Source organism: Echiichthys vipera (genome assembly GCF_963691815.1).
Source record: "Echiichthys vipera genome assembly, chromosome: 13".
NCBI classification, from domain to species: domain Eukaryota; kingdom Metazoa; phylum Chordata; class Actinopteri; order Perciformes; family Trachinidae; genus Echiichthys; species Echiichthys vipera.
The window spans coordinates 23,221,071-23,238,854 of NC_139838.1; the positions used below are offsets into that span (position 1 = coordinate 23,221,071).

General features: G+C 39.8%; 2 protein-coding genes across 2 annotated transcripts; one reads left to right on the forward strand and one right to left on the reverse strand.

The window, feature by feature from the left end:
- Positions 1-939: 939 nt before the first annotated feature.
- ppt1 (palmitoyl-protein thioesterase 1 (ceroid-lipofuscinosis, neuronal 1, infantile)) lies at positions 940-10,294 on the reverse strand. The gene is made up of 10 exons (XM_083925297.1): positions 10,191-10,294; positions 8,313-8,435; positions 6,823-6,932; positions 6,323-6,450; positions 5,816-5,886; positions 4,409-4,511; positions 4,211-4,301; positions 3,059-3,157; positions 2,865-2,936; positions 940-1,373 (listed from the first exon to the last, which is right to left on the reverse strand). Exons 2-10 carry the CDS (start codon positions 8,425-8,427, stop codon positions 1,251-1,253), a joined length of 912 nt encoding a protein of 303 aa, XP_083781423.1. The 5' UTR covers positions 8,428-8,435; positions 10,191-10,294; the 3' UTR covers positions 940-1,250.
- A 1-nt stretch (position 10,295) lies between these two features.
- Positions 10,296-17,656, forward strand: rragcb (Ras-related GTP binding Cb). The gene is made up of 7 exons (XM_083925296.1): positions 10,296-10,790; positions 12,784-12,987; positions 13,083-13,282; positions 15,050-15,164; positions 15,243-15,385; positions 15,485-15,633; positions 16,819-17,656. The coding sequence occupies exons 1-7, from the start codon at positions 10,620-10,622 to the stop codon at positions 16,944-16,946; spliced, it is 1,110 nt and encodes a 369-aa protein (XP_083781422.1). The 5' UTR covers positions 10,296-10,619; the 3' UTR covers positions 16,947-17,656.
- Positions 17,657-17,784: the final 128 nt, after the last annotated feature.

Here is a 17,784-nt window from a genome sequence, read left to right on the forward strand (position 1 = left end):
GCTCCAACACTCTTGAGTTTAACGATTTTCAAACCTGTGACGAGCTTCAGCTGCTTGATAACGAGCACATCATTACAATCAGGTGTGTTGGAGCAGAGAGAAACCTAAAACATGCAGGACAGTGGCTCTCCAGGAGCCAGGTTGGGCAGCCCTGACCTATACCAAGGGTGTCAAAGTGATCCAGTAAAGGGCCGAGTGGCTGAAGGTTTTCATTCCAACCAATCAAAAACACACCTGAACAAATCAACTGTGTGAAGACAGTTCAGGTGATTGGGTAAGTCGAGTCAGGTGTGTTCTTGCTTGGAATGAAAACCTGCAGCCACCACGGCCCTTTACTGGATCACTTTGACACCCCTGAAACCTTCCCTGCAGTCAGCTTCTCCCAGTTCACTTCGGCCTCTCAGAAGCTTTTTATCAGGAGCCCAATTATCCGCAGAGGTCTCCTCCTCCAAAACAAACCGACCCTGTGATTAAAACTGGTAAAAACACTGAATAAAGCAGTTTCAAGTTTAAAATCAGTGCTTTTCTGATGCTGCCCGTAGGTGTGAATGGTTGTCCGTCTCTGTTCGTCTCTATGTGCCCTGCGATAGACTGGCGTCCTGTCCAGGGCGTACCCCGCCTCACCCCCGTTGTCAGCTGGGATCGGCTCCAGCCCCCTGCGACCCCGACAAGGACAAGCGGTTGAAGATGAATGAATGAATGTTTGGTCGACAGGTGAGGAGCTGCGAGCCGACACTAACGTCTGATGACTGAAATCCTTTATCCAGTTAAAAACAAGATCTAAAAGTGAATTAATGAAAACTTCTGGCAGACAGCACAAAGGGGTTATCTCACCGGTGACCAAATGTAACTTAAATAAAACAACAGATTTTTCTGATTTGAACATTGTTTGAAACATTTGGAATAATGAGAAAACAACTAAATGCCACACGGTTCTGGTTGTTTTTACACATTTTATTGTGGAAATGTTACATACACACTTTTAAATTGTGGACATTCGGCTGTTAGAACAAACTATTTATTAAAAAAAAGAATCCAACATTTCTAAGAATTTGACCTCACAGTGGATTTAGCAGAGTTAGTAATACAGTAGTAGACAAACGCGTTTGCTGCTAAAATGAACACCAATGTGCTACAAGTGATCAGTGCAAAAGAATGATTATGTTGCTGCTGCATGTTTAACTTTTACTCTTTAATTATATTGCTGTTAAAACAGAATAGTTGAAGTCTGATGACGGGCTGGAAGTGTTTCAGTGTAAATAAGGAAGCAGGTTTGCAGTGAACCACTCCCGGGTGAACTGCAGGTGGTCTCCCTTAGTCGCCAGAAAAACCAGCTTTCCAGCTTTGTCCATCGCTGCCAGACCCAGGCGATCCTGCCGGCGGACACAACTCAGTTTTACACGCTCACAAACGTCTGTCCTGGTCTTTGGGGTCACTTTGCATATATTTATAGCAGTTTTTGATGTTTCTGTATCAACGTTGTGGTGCTTTCTTTTGTGTTTCTCTTTTCTTTATATCTTTTAGACTCCGCTCATTTTGTAGAAGCTTTTGGTCTCTTTGTGGTTATTTTGCATATATTTTAAGTCATTTTTCATCTTTTTGTAGAAGCTTTTGGTCTCTTTGTTGTTGTCATTGTGCATATATTTTTAGTTTTTCATATTGCTGTATTAACTTTGGGTCTCTTTTTGATCATTTTGAGTCTATGGTCATTTTACATCTTTTTGCAGTAACCTTGGGTCTCTGCGGTCATTTTGTGTAGGTTTGTCATTATTTAGGGTCCCTTTGTGGTTGTTTTGCATTTCTTTTGAGAGTCAGGAGTCTTTTTCATGGAGCCCTGGCCAAAACAGCAGCAGTTCAGCGGAAACATTAAAACACAAACACAAACCCACGGTATCAGCTCACAGAATCATACGCCTACGAAGGCAGACAGGAAGAAACGGATCTAGCTAAGGAAGCAATTACAAATTCCAATTGAATTAGCGTCCAAACCCTTCACTACATTGTTAAATGCTCTTAATTGGGATCAATGTCTCAAGCTGCTAATCTGTCTGCGGGTGTTTCAGGCTTTGCCCATTTCAGGGCGAACGTAAGGGAAGGACAGGTCATTTAAGCACAAACAACACTGAAAGTCTGAAAGAATGAACTATAAAACCTTTTAAACTACATAAGAGTGAGGATGAAATACACTACAAGAAATGATGGATCAAGCAACCTGGCAGAAAATAAAGTAGTTAAGTTAACCCCACCTTTTCCAGCAGCAACATTAGAAATTCTTACATATTAATTCATCACTAATTATAATATTTACGATTATGCATAAGGAGGACTTTTATTCTTGGTACTTTATTTTGGTTCTCTACTGGGGTAAGATTAGATATAGATAGATAGATAACTTTATTTATCCCCGAGGGGAAATTAGGTCATCGTAGCAGCGGTACAATACAATCAGAAGTACAAAATATAAACTACAATAAGAGCACAGTATCGCACATTTAAAACACTATATTACTTTATACTATGTGGATTTTAAGGTGCAAGATGAAGAGAGAAAGGTGCATTTTTAAATACAGTGGTAAGATTTAAGTAATAAGTCACTTCAATGATGTGAGTATTCCCTGTGCGTTGCTGTGAAGCGTTGTAGAGTCATCACTTACTAAGTTGTGCATTAGAGTATTTAGACCAAACACTGTTTTTGATTGGTTGGAATGAAAACCTGCAGCCACACGGCCCTTTACTGGATCAGTTTGACATCCCTGATTTAGACTGTAACTGGCTGCTTTCACTTGAGTAAAAGATTTGAGCACTTCGTATGCAGTCGTCACACTATCGGCTGTGTTTCCGCACGAGACAATAAACACGGTTACCTCTGTGTAGAGAACGCTCTCCTGCAGAGTTTCAGTCTCTTTGGCCTGGCCGGTTTTCAGGAAGCCGAACCACTGCAGTGAGAATCAGGACAAGACGGTTTGTGATGTGGTTTTGTTATAATTCAGTGACACAGACATAAACAGTAAACCGTATTATTATATAATACATTATACTGAATGTGTGTGTTCGTTACCTCCGTATCGACAGGATCCACCACAGTGTCCTGCAGGAACTTGACCATGACGAACTTCTCCAGCAACTGAAGATTCTTCTTGTACGTCTCATTCACAGCCTTTAAAAGGTGAGGCGGGTTCATTTGTACAGCGCGATTCAACAACAAGGTGATTCAAAGCGCTTTACATTAAAAAAATAAACATTAAAGGTCATTTAGAACAGAAAAGATTGTCACAGTTACAGAAGTTAAAGTGCAGTTTACTGAAAAGCAGCGGCAAACAGAAAAGTCTTCAGTCTTGATTTAAAAGGGAGATTTAAAAATGAGATATTATGAAAACACATAGAGAAAGTCGATTCTGGCCATTTTAATTTAGATTATGGAAACAAAAAAATATATAAGTACGAGGAGTTTGTACAACTTCTCAACAGAACTATAAATTCACTTAAATCGAGGGAAAACACACATAAAACAATCTCCGTGCTGATTCTTGACTTATATTTTCTATTCATCGTGTCGCTCCTATAGTCCTATAAATATAGTATTTTATTAACAAATCACTGCACTTATAAGTTTGACAAAACTGATACTTTTTAATAATTCACCCTTTATAAAAACAAATGTTTAGATGGTGTAACTATTTGATTTAATAATTATAACTTAAGTTATAAGCTGATAATAGCACCAAAGTTATGGTTTCTTCCTTTCTGTTCGGTAATAATGCTGTTGATCGATTAATGAATGAGTCGCTCAGAGTGATTTTTCACAACCTGGCAACCCACCAAGTGTTCGTATTAGTGGCTTATAGCTGATGCACGATAAATTACTTTTATTAACCATTAAATCGCTGTCAGCTCAGTCAGTTCAGTCTTTCTAAAGGGCGACTTTTTGGAAAGGGGTACCAATAAATCTCCTTCCTTGCTTAATCTGGATTTCTTTACTGCATGTCACAGTCTTCATCCGCTGAAGAAGACGCATTTAAAAAGCCCCGGAAAAACCCAGTAAGCGGACCTTTACATACGCTAACTTTGTCAAACTAGATTTTCAGAAAATTAAGTTATTATTTTCCGACAATAGCAGATTCTCACACCCTGATCTCCCGATGTCTGAACTAATTATACTGAATTTTGCTTCAGTGCACACTTTGCGTTTGACCTGCGGCGGCGTACTGACCCTCTCCTGATTGATGTCGGCGAGGAAGAGGCTGTGCTTCTTGTACAGGTCGTCATTTAAGGGGTCGTGCCAGTACTGGGCCTGCACCAGGCTGATAACCACAGACACAACGCAGTCAGTGAAAGAGGAGTGGTGACGGCAGCTGTGCAGTATCAAGCATAAAACAACCCTTTCAGGGAGGGAGGAGAGACATCTTACTGTTTTTGAACCAGGTCGGTGTAGGCTCCACTGTTGAGAGCTTTGCGTATCATGTCACAGATGTGGGAGCTCTCTCCGGGACACCTGGGCAGCCCGTACACGCCTGAGGGTTGAAAAAGCATCTTTTATCCCGTCACGACAGATTGTGATAATGTGATTCGTATTCACACTTTCTTCCAGAGCTTAAACAATGATGAAAGGCGACACATAAAACATCATGACAAACAACTGATACATATTTATAGTGACAACGTGGAGGAGACCGTGCTCACAAATGAATTAATTAATGTACAGCTAGATGACTAAGATCAAATCCCATCCGCTGAGAAAGATTATAAAGATCATATTCAACTTTATCTAAAAGAGGAAATTATTCTGGTCAGAAGTCCAAAAAAACCATATAGATTGAGGAGAGACCCATATTTGTGTTTGAAAAGCAATATAATAGTAGCAATAGAGTACACCATACTACTCAAGTTTACATATTTAGCTGTCTTTGACGGGCTATGGCGTCTGTGATGTAACTTGAAGTGTCCTGAGTAAAGCTACATGGATCAAAAAGTCAAAATGTAACAGTTATAGCAACAAAAAAAACCTTTTGACTACATCAGATTGACCGACCATGTGTATTAACGTTTGCATAGACACAAAATAACAGCTACCACATGCCATCCTGGTCTTTTTACTTTGTCTTATGTATTTACAGTGTTTTATACAGGAGGAGTTTTCATATTCTGGGGTGTGAATGAAGGGGCTGAAGGCCACAGTCATGGAGTACAGCTCATAGGACTTTTCACCTATTTATATTCTTAAAGGAGGGTCTCATAGATCTTACATATTGTTGTAGTCTAAACCAAGGAACATTGTCTGCATGTAGAGAGCAAGACGGGTAAAGGCTTAAAGAGATATATTGCTGATTTCAAATCCACTTGTGTGCAGGTGGTTGGTTTCCCCCAACATTGCCATCACATAGCTGGTTTTAAATCAGGGAAGTATCCATGGCATAATTACTCAACTCATTGTTATTGTTTTTATTACAAAACACGACAATGACTTTTATGAGAATTGCTGCTGAAAGTGTTTGGGGGCCTTGAGATCTTGATCTGAGAATTTTATGTTCGCTCATGTGCTTCCAACTGCTGTTTGTGCGATTTGTTTAGGTCAGATTTGATTTGTGCGGTACAAATAGTTTATGGACCTCATTGATATCAACTGTGAATTCCAGCCCTAAATTATTCAAGCAAAGATAAAGCATGTGCTATGATCCAAAAGCTCCAGTAGGTAAAACAAAAGTATAGAACGATGCATTCATTAGATCTGTATGAAGAGTATAGAAATTAAAGTGTGTCAGCTTTGCCGAGGGAAGTGAGCTGAACTGGTGTTGTAGGTTTCTCATGAAGACGTTACCTTGTTGTTGGCCCCCGATGGAGATGAGGGTTTTCATCGGTGGAGAGGGACAGCGCTGAGCCACAGCTCTCCTGACAAGAGAGGAACAGGGAACAATCAGCACAAGCTTCCTCGTTCTTGTTAAGAGACTAGAGACGAGATAGGGACGGGAACTGATACCAACGTCTGTATCGATCCTGCTTATCGGTCTGATTCTCTTTCTTTTTCCTGTGTGGAGAAAAGGTCGACCTACGCAGCTTTTTAGCCTCAGCGCAAGTGTTTTAATATCTCTGAGTCTGAACAGATGAAATGACTTTGAACGTCTTCAAACACGCTGCAACCCGAGTATGAAGCTCCGAGGTGAAATCACACTGCTCTCTCACATATTTGCATTTTTTAAGAAAGTATTCGATTCACTCTGAAGGAGAGAATCGGGCGCGAAGGGAAACCACACAAACAGACTCTGTCCAGTTTCTACCACATCGACATAACAAAACCATTCAGTGTCCAGAGGAGTCAGTTACATACAGAAATTGTCCTCCCTGGGAGAAGCCCATTGCGTTGTATCCTCCCTTCAACTTTGGGTCCTGAGCCAGCTGACTGCACACCATGGACACCTGCGCATTCACATCCATGAAAAACCCATTTTCTGTGTCCTGCAGGAGGAGAAAGAGGAAAAAGTGCAAAGCGTGACGAGCAGAGTATAGAGAAGAGAAGCGAGTGTGGTCCACGAGGAGAAGAGTCCCCGTGTTGCGACGCATCAAAGCCGGTTTGCTATGAATATTAACACTGAAAAACGACACAGTGAAGGTGTAAAAGAGCCACTTTTCTGATGTAACTTGTGCCACTAAAACTGCAAATACGAGAAAAGGAATCTCTAAACAGAGACAGAGTTTTTGAGAATTGATACGGGCTCACAAAACATATTGAGATACTCAAGTGTATCGATATTTTGTCTGCTGTGTATTGAAAATCTAATAAAAACATATAAATAATAATAATACAAAGATTCCCAGTGTGAAAACTACCTCGATGACATTCTTCCCGATCATCAGCGAGAGCACGTAAATGCCGGAGATCTCCTCCTCAATCATCTTCTTTATGGAGCCCATGCTGAGCGGGTTACAACAGCTGTCGCCTGGTGGACAAATAAACATTTACCCTATTTTCCGCACTATAAGGCGCACCACATTATAAGGCACACCTTCAATGAATGTCTTATTTTGAAACTTTTTTCATATATAAGGCGCACCGCATTATAAGGCGCCTAGAATAAACGCTACAGTCAAGGCTGGGGTTACGTTCTGCATCCATTAGATGAAGCTGCGCTAAAGGGAATGTCAACAAAACAGTCAGATGGTTGTTGCTTCCTCCACCTCCGCACCATTGATTGGTTCATGTTCAACTCTCTGGCTGCTGCTCTATTCCCGTGTTCTACTGCGTGACTAATGGCCTTGAGTTGAAACTCTGCGTCGTAAGCGTGTCTCTTAACAGGAGCCATTTTGGGCTCTTTACACAAACACACACATGGAAATGAAACGGCACGCTTCGAGCAGTCATATATCTCAACATGCACCGCGCGTTACTTCTTCTACGGGGGAAAATAGAGTCGGCGGCTGCTCACCGTAGTTGGAGACCTGTTGTGGCTCAATATTGGTCCATATATAAGGCGCACCGGATTATAAGGCGCACTGTCGGCTTTTGAAATTTGAAGGTTTTTAGGCGCGTCTTATAGTGCGGAAAATACGGTACTTTAGATAGATAGATATATAGATAGATAGATAGATAGACAACTTTATTTATCCCCGAGGGGAAATTAGCAGCGGTACAAAACAATCAGAAGTACAAAAAATAAAATACAATATAAAATACAAAATATGAACTACAATAAGAATACAGTATCGCAGATTTAAAACGCTATATTACAATATACTATGTATGTATACTGTTTATTGTCAGTTGCACTAAAGTTTAAACATCATGTAGCTTAAACAAAGAGCTGGAACAAGCTGGTGCAGAATATAGACTAGATCGATTGTATTCCTAATGTCTTCTTTATCCAGCTGTAAGGTTGTGAAAATGATGTTACTCAACTCACTTACAGTATTCTGTTTTAAAATGTAGAGTTTCTTATAGTCAGAAAAATTAGTTATACGGTAAAGACGTCCTCTTACCTTTTCTTAGCTGACAGTTTCATCTTTACTCCAGAGCTGCTGTTTTCTTACAGGTATGAAGTGTTTTATGAAACTGTCAGCTATGAAAAGGTAAAGGACATCTTTACCATATAACTAACTTGTCTGACTAGAAGAAACTCTAAATTTCTAAACAGAATACTGTAAGTGAGCTGAGTAACATCATTTTTAAAACCTTTCAGCTGTGTAATGAATAATAAGGGGAGAGAGGATGTTAAAGGGTTGAATAAATGATTGCTTACATATTTCAGTGAGACAACTTCCCAATGGGTAAATGTAGTGTTTTTCACGCTTTCAGTGTATGAATGAGCAGCACCGTCACTCACCCATCCCGTGCCACAGCACCAGTGGTACACTCCCATTGTTGGAGTTGGAGACCGGGCTGCCTGCGACCAGCAGCGCTGGAGCAGCCAGGAGGAAACACAGGAGGGCTGCTGTCATCCTGGACCCTGAAAACAAACACATAAGGTGTGTATTTTTGTGTTGCAAAATATATAATTACCCTTTCACTTTCCACTGTTTTGTATGGACATTACTTTAAAAGACAACCAGAGCGTTCGCAAATTAACTTCACCCTTTTATGGTCTTCACTTTTGTGACCCGGGACATATTTTGGATTTTAAAAACAATTCTGAAATACAGTTTTACTTCACCAATATTAATATGTATTGTCTTAAGTTAAATTTCAAACAATAGAGATGATATATGTTTAATTATTTAAAGCAGTCTCTACCAGAACACAATTAACAATGGAAGTGTGATTTGATTTTTTTGTGTTGACACATGAGGGGGAAGAGCACGCAACAGTGAGAGCAAACCGCTTCTCTGTGCTAACATTTGAATAATGTCACAATATCCTTTGTGCGTGTGTGTGTGTGTGTGTGTGTGTGTGTGTGTGTGTGTGTGTGTGTGTGTGTGTGTGTGTGTGTGTGTGTGTGTGTGTGTGTGTGTGTGTGTGTGTGTGTGTGTGTGTGTGTGTGTGTGTGTGTGTGTGTGTGTGTGTGTGTGTGTGTGTGGGCATTTTCTGTGGTCTCTGTGTATGCGGGTCGAACAGACCTGAAGACCATACGAAGGATGTAAATGTACTTTTTTTGTTTGTACATGATATATCATAAAATAAGCTCAGGCCGTTGAGTTTCAGGTAGGATCAATTAGTACTTGTTTAATTTTATTCTTGCAAAGACCCGAATATCATACAAGGGTTAACTCATCAGCTAATGAACCATTTTCTGCACGTTTAAAACAACGAAAACATGCATTAAAATCCAATGTCACATTCGAAACACTTCTAATGGTTCAATATAAACATTTATACACATTGTTATCATTAAAAGATCCTTTTTATGGTCTATATGTCTTTTTTCCAGTTAACCTACTTTACTTTAACTCTTTCATTTTCCCTTAACAGTTGGTTATTTGTTGTTGATAATAATATATTTATATTTATGTGCTTAATTTTATTTTATTTACTTATTTATTAAATTAATGTATTATATTTTAGTGTGCGTGTGTGACCAATTTGGGATTTTTTTTTCTGTCTCAGACACTTTTTAAAGACTAAACCACAGGCTCAATTAAAAGATTTGGGAAGAAACATCATTTTAATCTCAGAATTATATCTAAAATGTCTCTGTTATGAAATTGCAATATTATTTTTTGCTGTTTTTAAGTATATGCTTAGGCATTCACTTAAAAATATGTCTCTTGTTCAACTGCTATGGAGTTTCTATCAACCCTTTCTCCTGTATTGTTCTGTCTTTGAACTGAAAACTAATTATAGAATTACATTTAAAGTGAAATGGATGAATTTAATAACAATAGTAGGTAGAAGGTGGTGGTGCAGAAACAGAAACTAAGCTGAATGCATCTCCTGATCTCTTTAATGTTTTCACTTCATGATCACTGCACTGTCTGTGTCAGCAAAACAACAAGGCCAGAACAGTGATTAGCCTTTAAATTGTACTAAAGACAAACATATTTCCAATGAGTCACGGGGTAAGTTAGCTGGAACAAGCTAACTAACTTATCAAGGAGGTTTTACATGAAATAAATCAATGACTAAACACATTATTAAACATGCAGTAGATGAAGTATGATATAAAGAATGTTAAAATAAAACAAACATGTTTAAAAAAGCATATGGTTTTAATGTAATAAGCCTAATAATGGTTAAAAACAGCATAAATGTCAAAAACACTCCTCACCGTTTGTGTTCTTCCTGCTTCTGTTGGATGGACTGTACGTCACGTGACTGTTTAGAGCAAACAGCCAATCAGATTCGAGGGGGCGGGGTTAACACAGAAGGGGGGCGGAAGTGTCTAACTTGTGACTAGCTTTTGTGGTTGTTGTTGTTTTCTAGCTTGAATTAATCACATATCTTCCGATATTATAGTTATTTAACACCTTGGTAACTTGTGTCTTAAACCTCGTGGACACGTGACGTCCGCACGTGGCTTTTTAACATATAAACACCGCGCTAACAGCTGCTAGCTAATTAGCTTACCATGCTAGCTTGTCAACAACATTCCTGTGCGGATTGTTTATTATTTAGTCAGTTAGCTCGAGTATAAAACCTTTAAAGGAGACATTAACTACATAAAGAGAGAGAGAGAGAGCAGGTGATCAAGTACAGGATGTCTTCGTATGAGGAACCCGCGCTGACGGACAGTTTTGATGTCGTGGGGTCGTTTCCCAAAAGTTTTGGTTACGGGGTGGAGGAGCCGGACATGGAGGACAGCTCCGAGGACAAACCGAGGATCCTGCTGATGGGGCTGCGGCGGAGCGGAAAGTCCTCCATTCAGAAGGTAAATCACCTTTAAATACATCCACACAGAGTCATTTTAACACTCAAAGTTCACTAACACCGTTTATCCGTGGGCTCAATTTGACCCGAGCAATGTAAACATGCAGAAAATGATCATAATCAAAGTTGTTACTTAAGTTTTCAGGTCTTTGTGTGTATTTGTTTAAATATATATATTTATATATATGTTACTGATTTAGTAAAGTTGGATCAAGGGATATTTGTTTGTGTGTCTTTAAAGTAAGTTTATTTCCTAAAAAAAACATTTAATTTCTGTTTTATAAACTATCTACTTCATGTATTGTTGTCTCTGTTTTTCTTGTTCAGGGGTCAAAACAGTAAAAATAATCGCCCTTACATAAACACACACACTTTCATACACTTCCTTACATATTACACACACTCAGTTTTGTTTTGTTTTATTCTTATTTTTATTCTAATTCTTATTATTATTATTATTAGTATTGTTCTTTCTTATTATTGTTGCTACTAAACTTATTTTGTCATAAGTTTATCATTACTTCTATTATTTTCTGCATTTTGTGTTTTTTGAAACATCAATAACTTTGATGTTTTTTTGGTGGAGGATTCAAATAAGTTCCCCCTATTCTGCCAACAATAAAATAAATACAAAATAAATCAAATAAAACATTATTTGTAAGTACATTTTGTTTTATTTATAACATTTGTAATGAAAGTAATTTCCATGATCAAGGACAGCAGCATGTATCACACACAGGGTCACTTTGACCTCAGGAAAAACAAACAATTTCTAACATTTCCAAATATTTGGATTTTAAAATAGATAATAATAATAATAATAATAATCTATTAATACTGATCATATCATTAAAATGGTCAAATTGACCCAATATATATATATATATATATATATATATATATATATATATATATATATATATATATATATATATATATATATATATTAAATACACCTATGGGGGGTTTGAGGGGTACAGAATGAAAGTATTGCTTTTACATGAAAAAATATTAAGTCTAAATTAACATTTTAAAATACATTTGACGGGTTTAACACTGACTTTCTGTCACGTTGTGTTTAAAATTAAATAAATAAAGTTAGAATGAGAATATAAAAAGTAAAAAAAGTACAAAGGTAAAAGTTTATTATAATTACGACTTATCAGAAAGTCAAATCAAACATAAACTTTTCTAGTTTTGTCTTAAAAGTCTCAAATCTTCAGGAAGTATATTCCAGCCTTTTGTTGCATAGTAACTAAATGCTGCAGTCCCATGTTTTATATTTACGCTGGGAAATAAATATTTATATCTGCACAGAGTAGTCAACGTTCACGTTTACCTTGTTCAGCTTTTAGCTTTTTTTAGCTGCTTGTTTCTGTCTGTGGAGAGTTACACAAAGGGGTCAAATTCCTCGTTTGTGTACACAATTACTTTGCCAATAGATTATATCTGTTCACTTCTCCACATCTGTCTCTATGCGATGCACTCCCACGCGTGTGTGTTGGACTATTATCCCTGTACATTTCACACATTATCTATAATGTGAACTCCTGTGCTCACCCTGAATACTTGCACAGCTCTCTCACTTTAAAACAGTTATATAGAATTAAACACACTCCTAGTATTTGTTGCATTTGTTATGTTTTTCATTTCTTGCTCATTTGCTCAGACTTGCCTTTGTTTCATAGTGTCATCATTTTGTGTATTTATGTTTTTAGTGTGATGTCTGTGCGTCGTGTGTTGTGCTGTCTTCTACTTGCTGTTGTGCCTTGTGTTGTGAAGCACTGTGTGAATCATCATGAATCATTATTATTATTCTTTATTTATGTTTCTTGACTTTTGCAGTACTTGGCTTTTGTAAAGACAGTACAAAACCTATTATATTAAGTGTAATAACTTACAAGGTTTAAAAACGTCTCAGAGGACAAAGAGTGAATCAGAGAAAACATTGCAACACTGGACGGAGACGATCATTCTTCTGCTCCTCTGACCAGGTTGTATTCCACAAGATGTCACCCAATGAGACGCTGTTCCTCGAGAGCACCAACAAAATCTACAAGGACGACATCTCCGGCACCTCCTTTGTCAACTTCCAGATTTGGGACTTTCCTGGCCAGGTGGACTTCTTCGACCCCACGTTTGACAGCGAGATGATCTTCAAGGGAGCGGGCGCTCTGATCTTTGTCATTGATGCTCAGGTAGGATGACGTTAGTTTAAACTGTATAAGAACATTGTAGTTTTAAACGCTTCCTGTGTGACATGAATTAACACATCATCCATTCCTTTTGTTAGGATGACTACGTTGAGGCTCTCGGGCGGTTACATCTCACTGTATCCAGAGCCTACAAAGTGAATCCAAACATCAACTTCGAGGTGTTCATCCATAAAGTGGACGGTCTGTCAGACGACCACAAAATAGAAACACAAAGGGACATTCATCAGAGGGCCAACGATGACCTGGCAGACGCCAGCCTGGAGAAGCTTCACCTCAGGTGAGTGGCCGACACGTCTCACAGGTTAGAAACCGAAGCTGCAGACGTGTGAATGTGTATGACTGCTGTATGTTTGAGGAGGTGGTCGGAGGGGCCGTAGGCGCTGATTAGCTGCCACGCTTCCGTCAGTCTGCCCTAGGGCAGTTGCGACTACTGCGTAGTTTACCACCACGTGTGTCTGTGTGAATGAATGGAACATGGACTCTGTAAAGCACCTTGAGCACTGAGAAAGACACTATATAAATCTAAGCCATAAAGATCACTCCTGTAACAGTCCTACAGTTGTAATTGTCGTCTTAGGGCGCACTCGCACTGTCCATTCATACCGTGCCCCGTGGTTTAGGGTTATTGCCCCCTTCCCTGCAGCCCAGGCCCGTTTGTACTCACATTACTTGAAATTATCTGAGCCATGGCTCCGATGGCTCTTGCTTATACGTCATCAGCCCTCAGAGATTTTGTTTTGTCGGACTGTTTTTGAACATTTCATCTGATCTAATCTGCAGCACAGTTGCACTCAAACTGGTCAAACAAACCTTTGACTTTAGCCGTGAAGCGTACTTGGGCACGGTACGAATGGACAGCGTGAGTGTGCCCTTACAGGATGGAAGTTGTATGTGTAGTTATTGAAGCTACCTCTGGATACTATTTAGTGCTATCAGAAGAAGAAGCCAATTGGTACAAAGTTAGTTTTTCAATTAAACAATCAGTTACGTATCGAATATTACCGTATTTCTTTGCCACGAAAAAACTCAAATGTTTGACGCATTCACACCTTTTCTCTTGTTTATGCACCTTCTCCTACTTCTTGGCGGGTACAAGTGTAAAGTCTCCACTCCTGTGGTTGGGTCAGTGTGCACGTGTAGCCCAGGTAGTGAGATGGAAGAGAGGACAATCTTTATGTATGGAAGTATTCACATTATTTTGAATTTGTGAGTGAATAGGCCAAATAACAACAGTAGCCGTTATTCAAAACTGTTTGGAAAAGGTCAGGCGCCTTCAAAAAGTACCCAGCAGGTTAATGGATGAACCATCTGTCGATCGCGCGCTGCTGAAGCCAGTTTGGAGAAGAGCTAACCTCTTTAGGAGACGCCATTGTTGTGTTGAACGTGTCGGTGTCACCTGACGCACAAGGTAACACCAACGTTAAACTGAAATGTAAATTGCGTCTGGGAGATAAGCGTCCGTCAGCTGTGAAGAGCTGAACTTTCGAATTTGAAGAAGCACCTGCAGACTAAGCACAGCTCCACAGCGCACTGGTGACGAGGCGCGTAGAGGCGGCGACGGTACTACAGCGCTTCAATAATTGTAACACAGAAGTACTCTTAACAGGTTACTTTTCTCAGTACGCAACACTGCAACCCAACAAGTTACTTTTTAATGGCAGTAATCTTGTAAGAAGTTACTTTTAAAAGTAAAAAGAATCATCACCGAACTCTTCAGTTTCCCTTCACAGTATCAACTTTATAAGTTTATATGTTGTTGTGTTAATGTAGCTTTAAAATAACCCCAATATTGTATAATGCATATATATCAAATGGAGCTGTTCCTGCAGTTGTTTCTTTTCCCTTTTTGTAGGAAGTTTATTGGACATTTCAGGCGTATCGTTAAGTTTCTACTCTATCACCGTGGAAAGGTTGGATTGGTTTATTCTCTCCTCCTCACAGTGAGAAGACGTTGTTAGTCTTGTAGTGTTTGAGCCGAAACTTGTCGCTGGACGCCGTATTTTCCGCAGCGTCTTAACTCCGCTCTCCTGCTTCCCCTCCTCAGCTTCTACCTCACCAGCATCTACGACCACTCCATATTCGAGGCGTTCAGTAAAGTCGTCCAGAAGCTCCTTCCTCAGCTGCCAACGTTGGAGAACCTTTTGAACATTTTCATATCTGTAGGTTTCATTTTTGTTATGTTTACTTACATAAAAAAGAAAGTGTGACCCATTGTTAACATTATTAATGTTCTACAGCATTCTGGGATCGAGAAGGCCTTCCTGTTCGATGTTGTTAGCAAGATTTACATCGCCACAGACAGCTCTCCTGTGGACATGCAGACCTACGAGCTCTGCTGTGATATGATCGATGTCGTAATCGATGTCTCCTGCATTTACGGGTGAGAAGAAATATACGTGTTTTAAGTGCCGGCAGTGATCGTATCCTTTAGTTGGAAGGTTTAAAGGTGACTTTCTCCCCCCCCCCCCCCCCTTGGCAGGCTGATGGAGGACGGCAGTGGCTGCGCCTACGACAAGGAGTCTTTGGCTATCATCAAGCTCAACAACACAACGGTGCTTTATTTGAAAGAGGTCACAAAGTTCCTCGCTCTCGTCTGCATCCTGAGGGAGGAGAGCTTTGAGAGGAAAGGTGAGTCGTCTCAGATGTTATAAACAGTCGTGTTGGCATTAGTGGACGGGGTTTGATTATACAGAACGTCCTAAAGCTGTGATTTAAGTGTGAAGCTGCCAACTCAAAGTACTAAAAAAAAACCTGCGGGATGAAACCTCATTTTTAACTTTAAATACTTGGAGAGATTTAAAAGTGGGGTTGCATGAGTAGTCTCACAGTGCCAGACCACAGCAGTCTGGCTACACCGGTTTATCGTTCTGGGATACTGAAAAAAGGCGCCGGCTTCTTTAAACGCTAAACGGACTTGTACTTATACAGCGCCTTTCTAGACTTCTGACTACTCAAGGCGCTTTCACACAGACATTCACACTGATGGCAGTGGACATCTACATACCATCTAATCCCTGGGTGTCAAAGTCAAGGCCCGGGGGCCGGATCTGGCCCTCGAATGAATGATCTTGGCCCCCGGGATGATATTTGATTGGTATTCGAACCGGCCCGCACGCCACAGCCGCCTGCTGGCCCCCAATAACGGCTAAACGAAAGGTGGACGATGAGAACAGGGTGTTTGAAGCTCGGTGGGAGGCAGAGCACATGTTCACAAAGCTGTGTGTCTTTATCTTGATATTAAGGAACATGTTTTATTTTTGAAGGACCTTTTCTTTTTTGCTGTTTGCCTGTTGACAAATGTTTTCACCTGAATTTACTGACAGAGCCATAAGCAAATATTGGATTATTCATTTAATTATTAAATATAATACAGCACACTGTGTTAGGTCTTGGTTCAATAGTTTATATGCAACATTTTATTATGTTTTAATAAACATTGAACCAGTCCGGCCCTCGGCTTGTAGCTAATTTGTTTTTTTGGCCCTCTGATGTGTTTGACTTTGACATCCCTGATCTAATCTATCCATTCACACCACATTTACACACCCATGCACAGCACGAGGAGCAGTTCGGGGTTCAGTTTCTTGCCCAAGGACACTTCGACATATGTCAATAGTTTTCAACATGTTCTTTTTTTGTAGAAATATGTAATTTAACACCGCTGTAAGGTGCTGGAAAAGCTTTAAAGAATGGACCTTTAAAAGTGCTTTAATTTGACCTTGAAAAGTGTACAAATCCTAGTGTAAAAGAGTTTTGAACGCAGCATTTTAAGTTGCAAAAATGCTTTAAACTACCTATTTGTTCTGCGTGCAGGTTTAATAGAGTACAACTTCCATTGTTTCCGGAAAGCCATCCACGAAGTGTTTGAAGTTGACGTCAGCTTGTCCAGCAACAACGTGCCGGGCCTGAATTACGCCGCGCTGAACGGAAATGCAGTTTAAACGGAAATGCAGTTTACACGGGCAGAAGATGTGAGCGCGTGATTCCGCGCAAGGTGGAGAAATGATAGAAATGAAATGATAGAACAGCACATTGTCAAACATGTTGCCTTACTGTGTGCCACTGAATGTGAAGTTAAGAGAAGTGGAGCTGATGAACTGAACCTATGCCAAAAACAAACAAACAAACATTGGTTCCTACGACTTCCTGCACATTTAAGGGTCTTGAAATGTCGGTGATGTTTACCTTTGTGGCCAGTTTCTTCTGTGTAAAACATAAAAATCATCTTGAAAGAGGCTCGTGATCCAGCTCCGACTGTATTTCCACGATCTAAACTTTACCGTATAAACCTTTCAGCTCCTTTACTTTGATATATTGAGTGCCGCAAAGTGGATTTAATCCTCTGTGTGGAAGAAAAGAAAGCACAGTGTTTGTTCCACTGTGTGTTTTCTGTTGATAATGACTCATGTGACCCGTGAGCGTAGCTCTGCTCAGGATCCCCGCAGACCAGCACCCGTGCCAGTTTCACCATTAGAGCCTCGTTTGATTAACAGCGCGTTGGCGTTAATGGAGTCTGGGAATAACACGACTTCTACGCGCGGACAAATCCACCGCGCCTGCAGACGGACGGCTTCCTGTAGCTCGTGATGAACGCGGTGACCAAATTTACTCCTCAGTGATTCGGTTTGTTTTGCTCTTGTTGAATAATTTTGCAGAGATTTGTTTTATTATATTTGTTTTATAATAAAATGTTTCATATTTTTGCTTAACTCTATCTTTGAGACGGACGCTCATTTCACTTGTGTCCAGAGACTTTTTTATCATTTTTGAAAAAGTTTG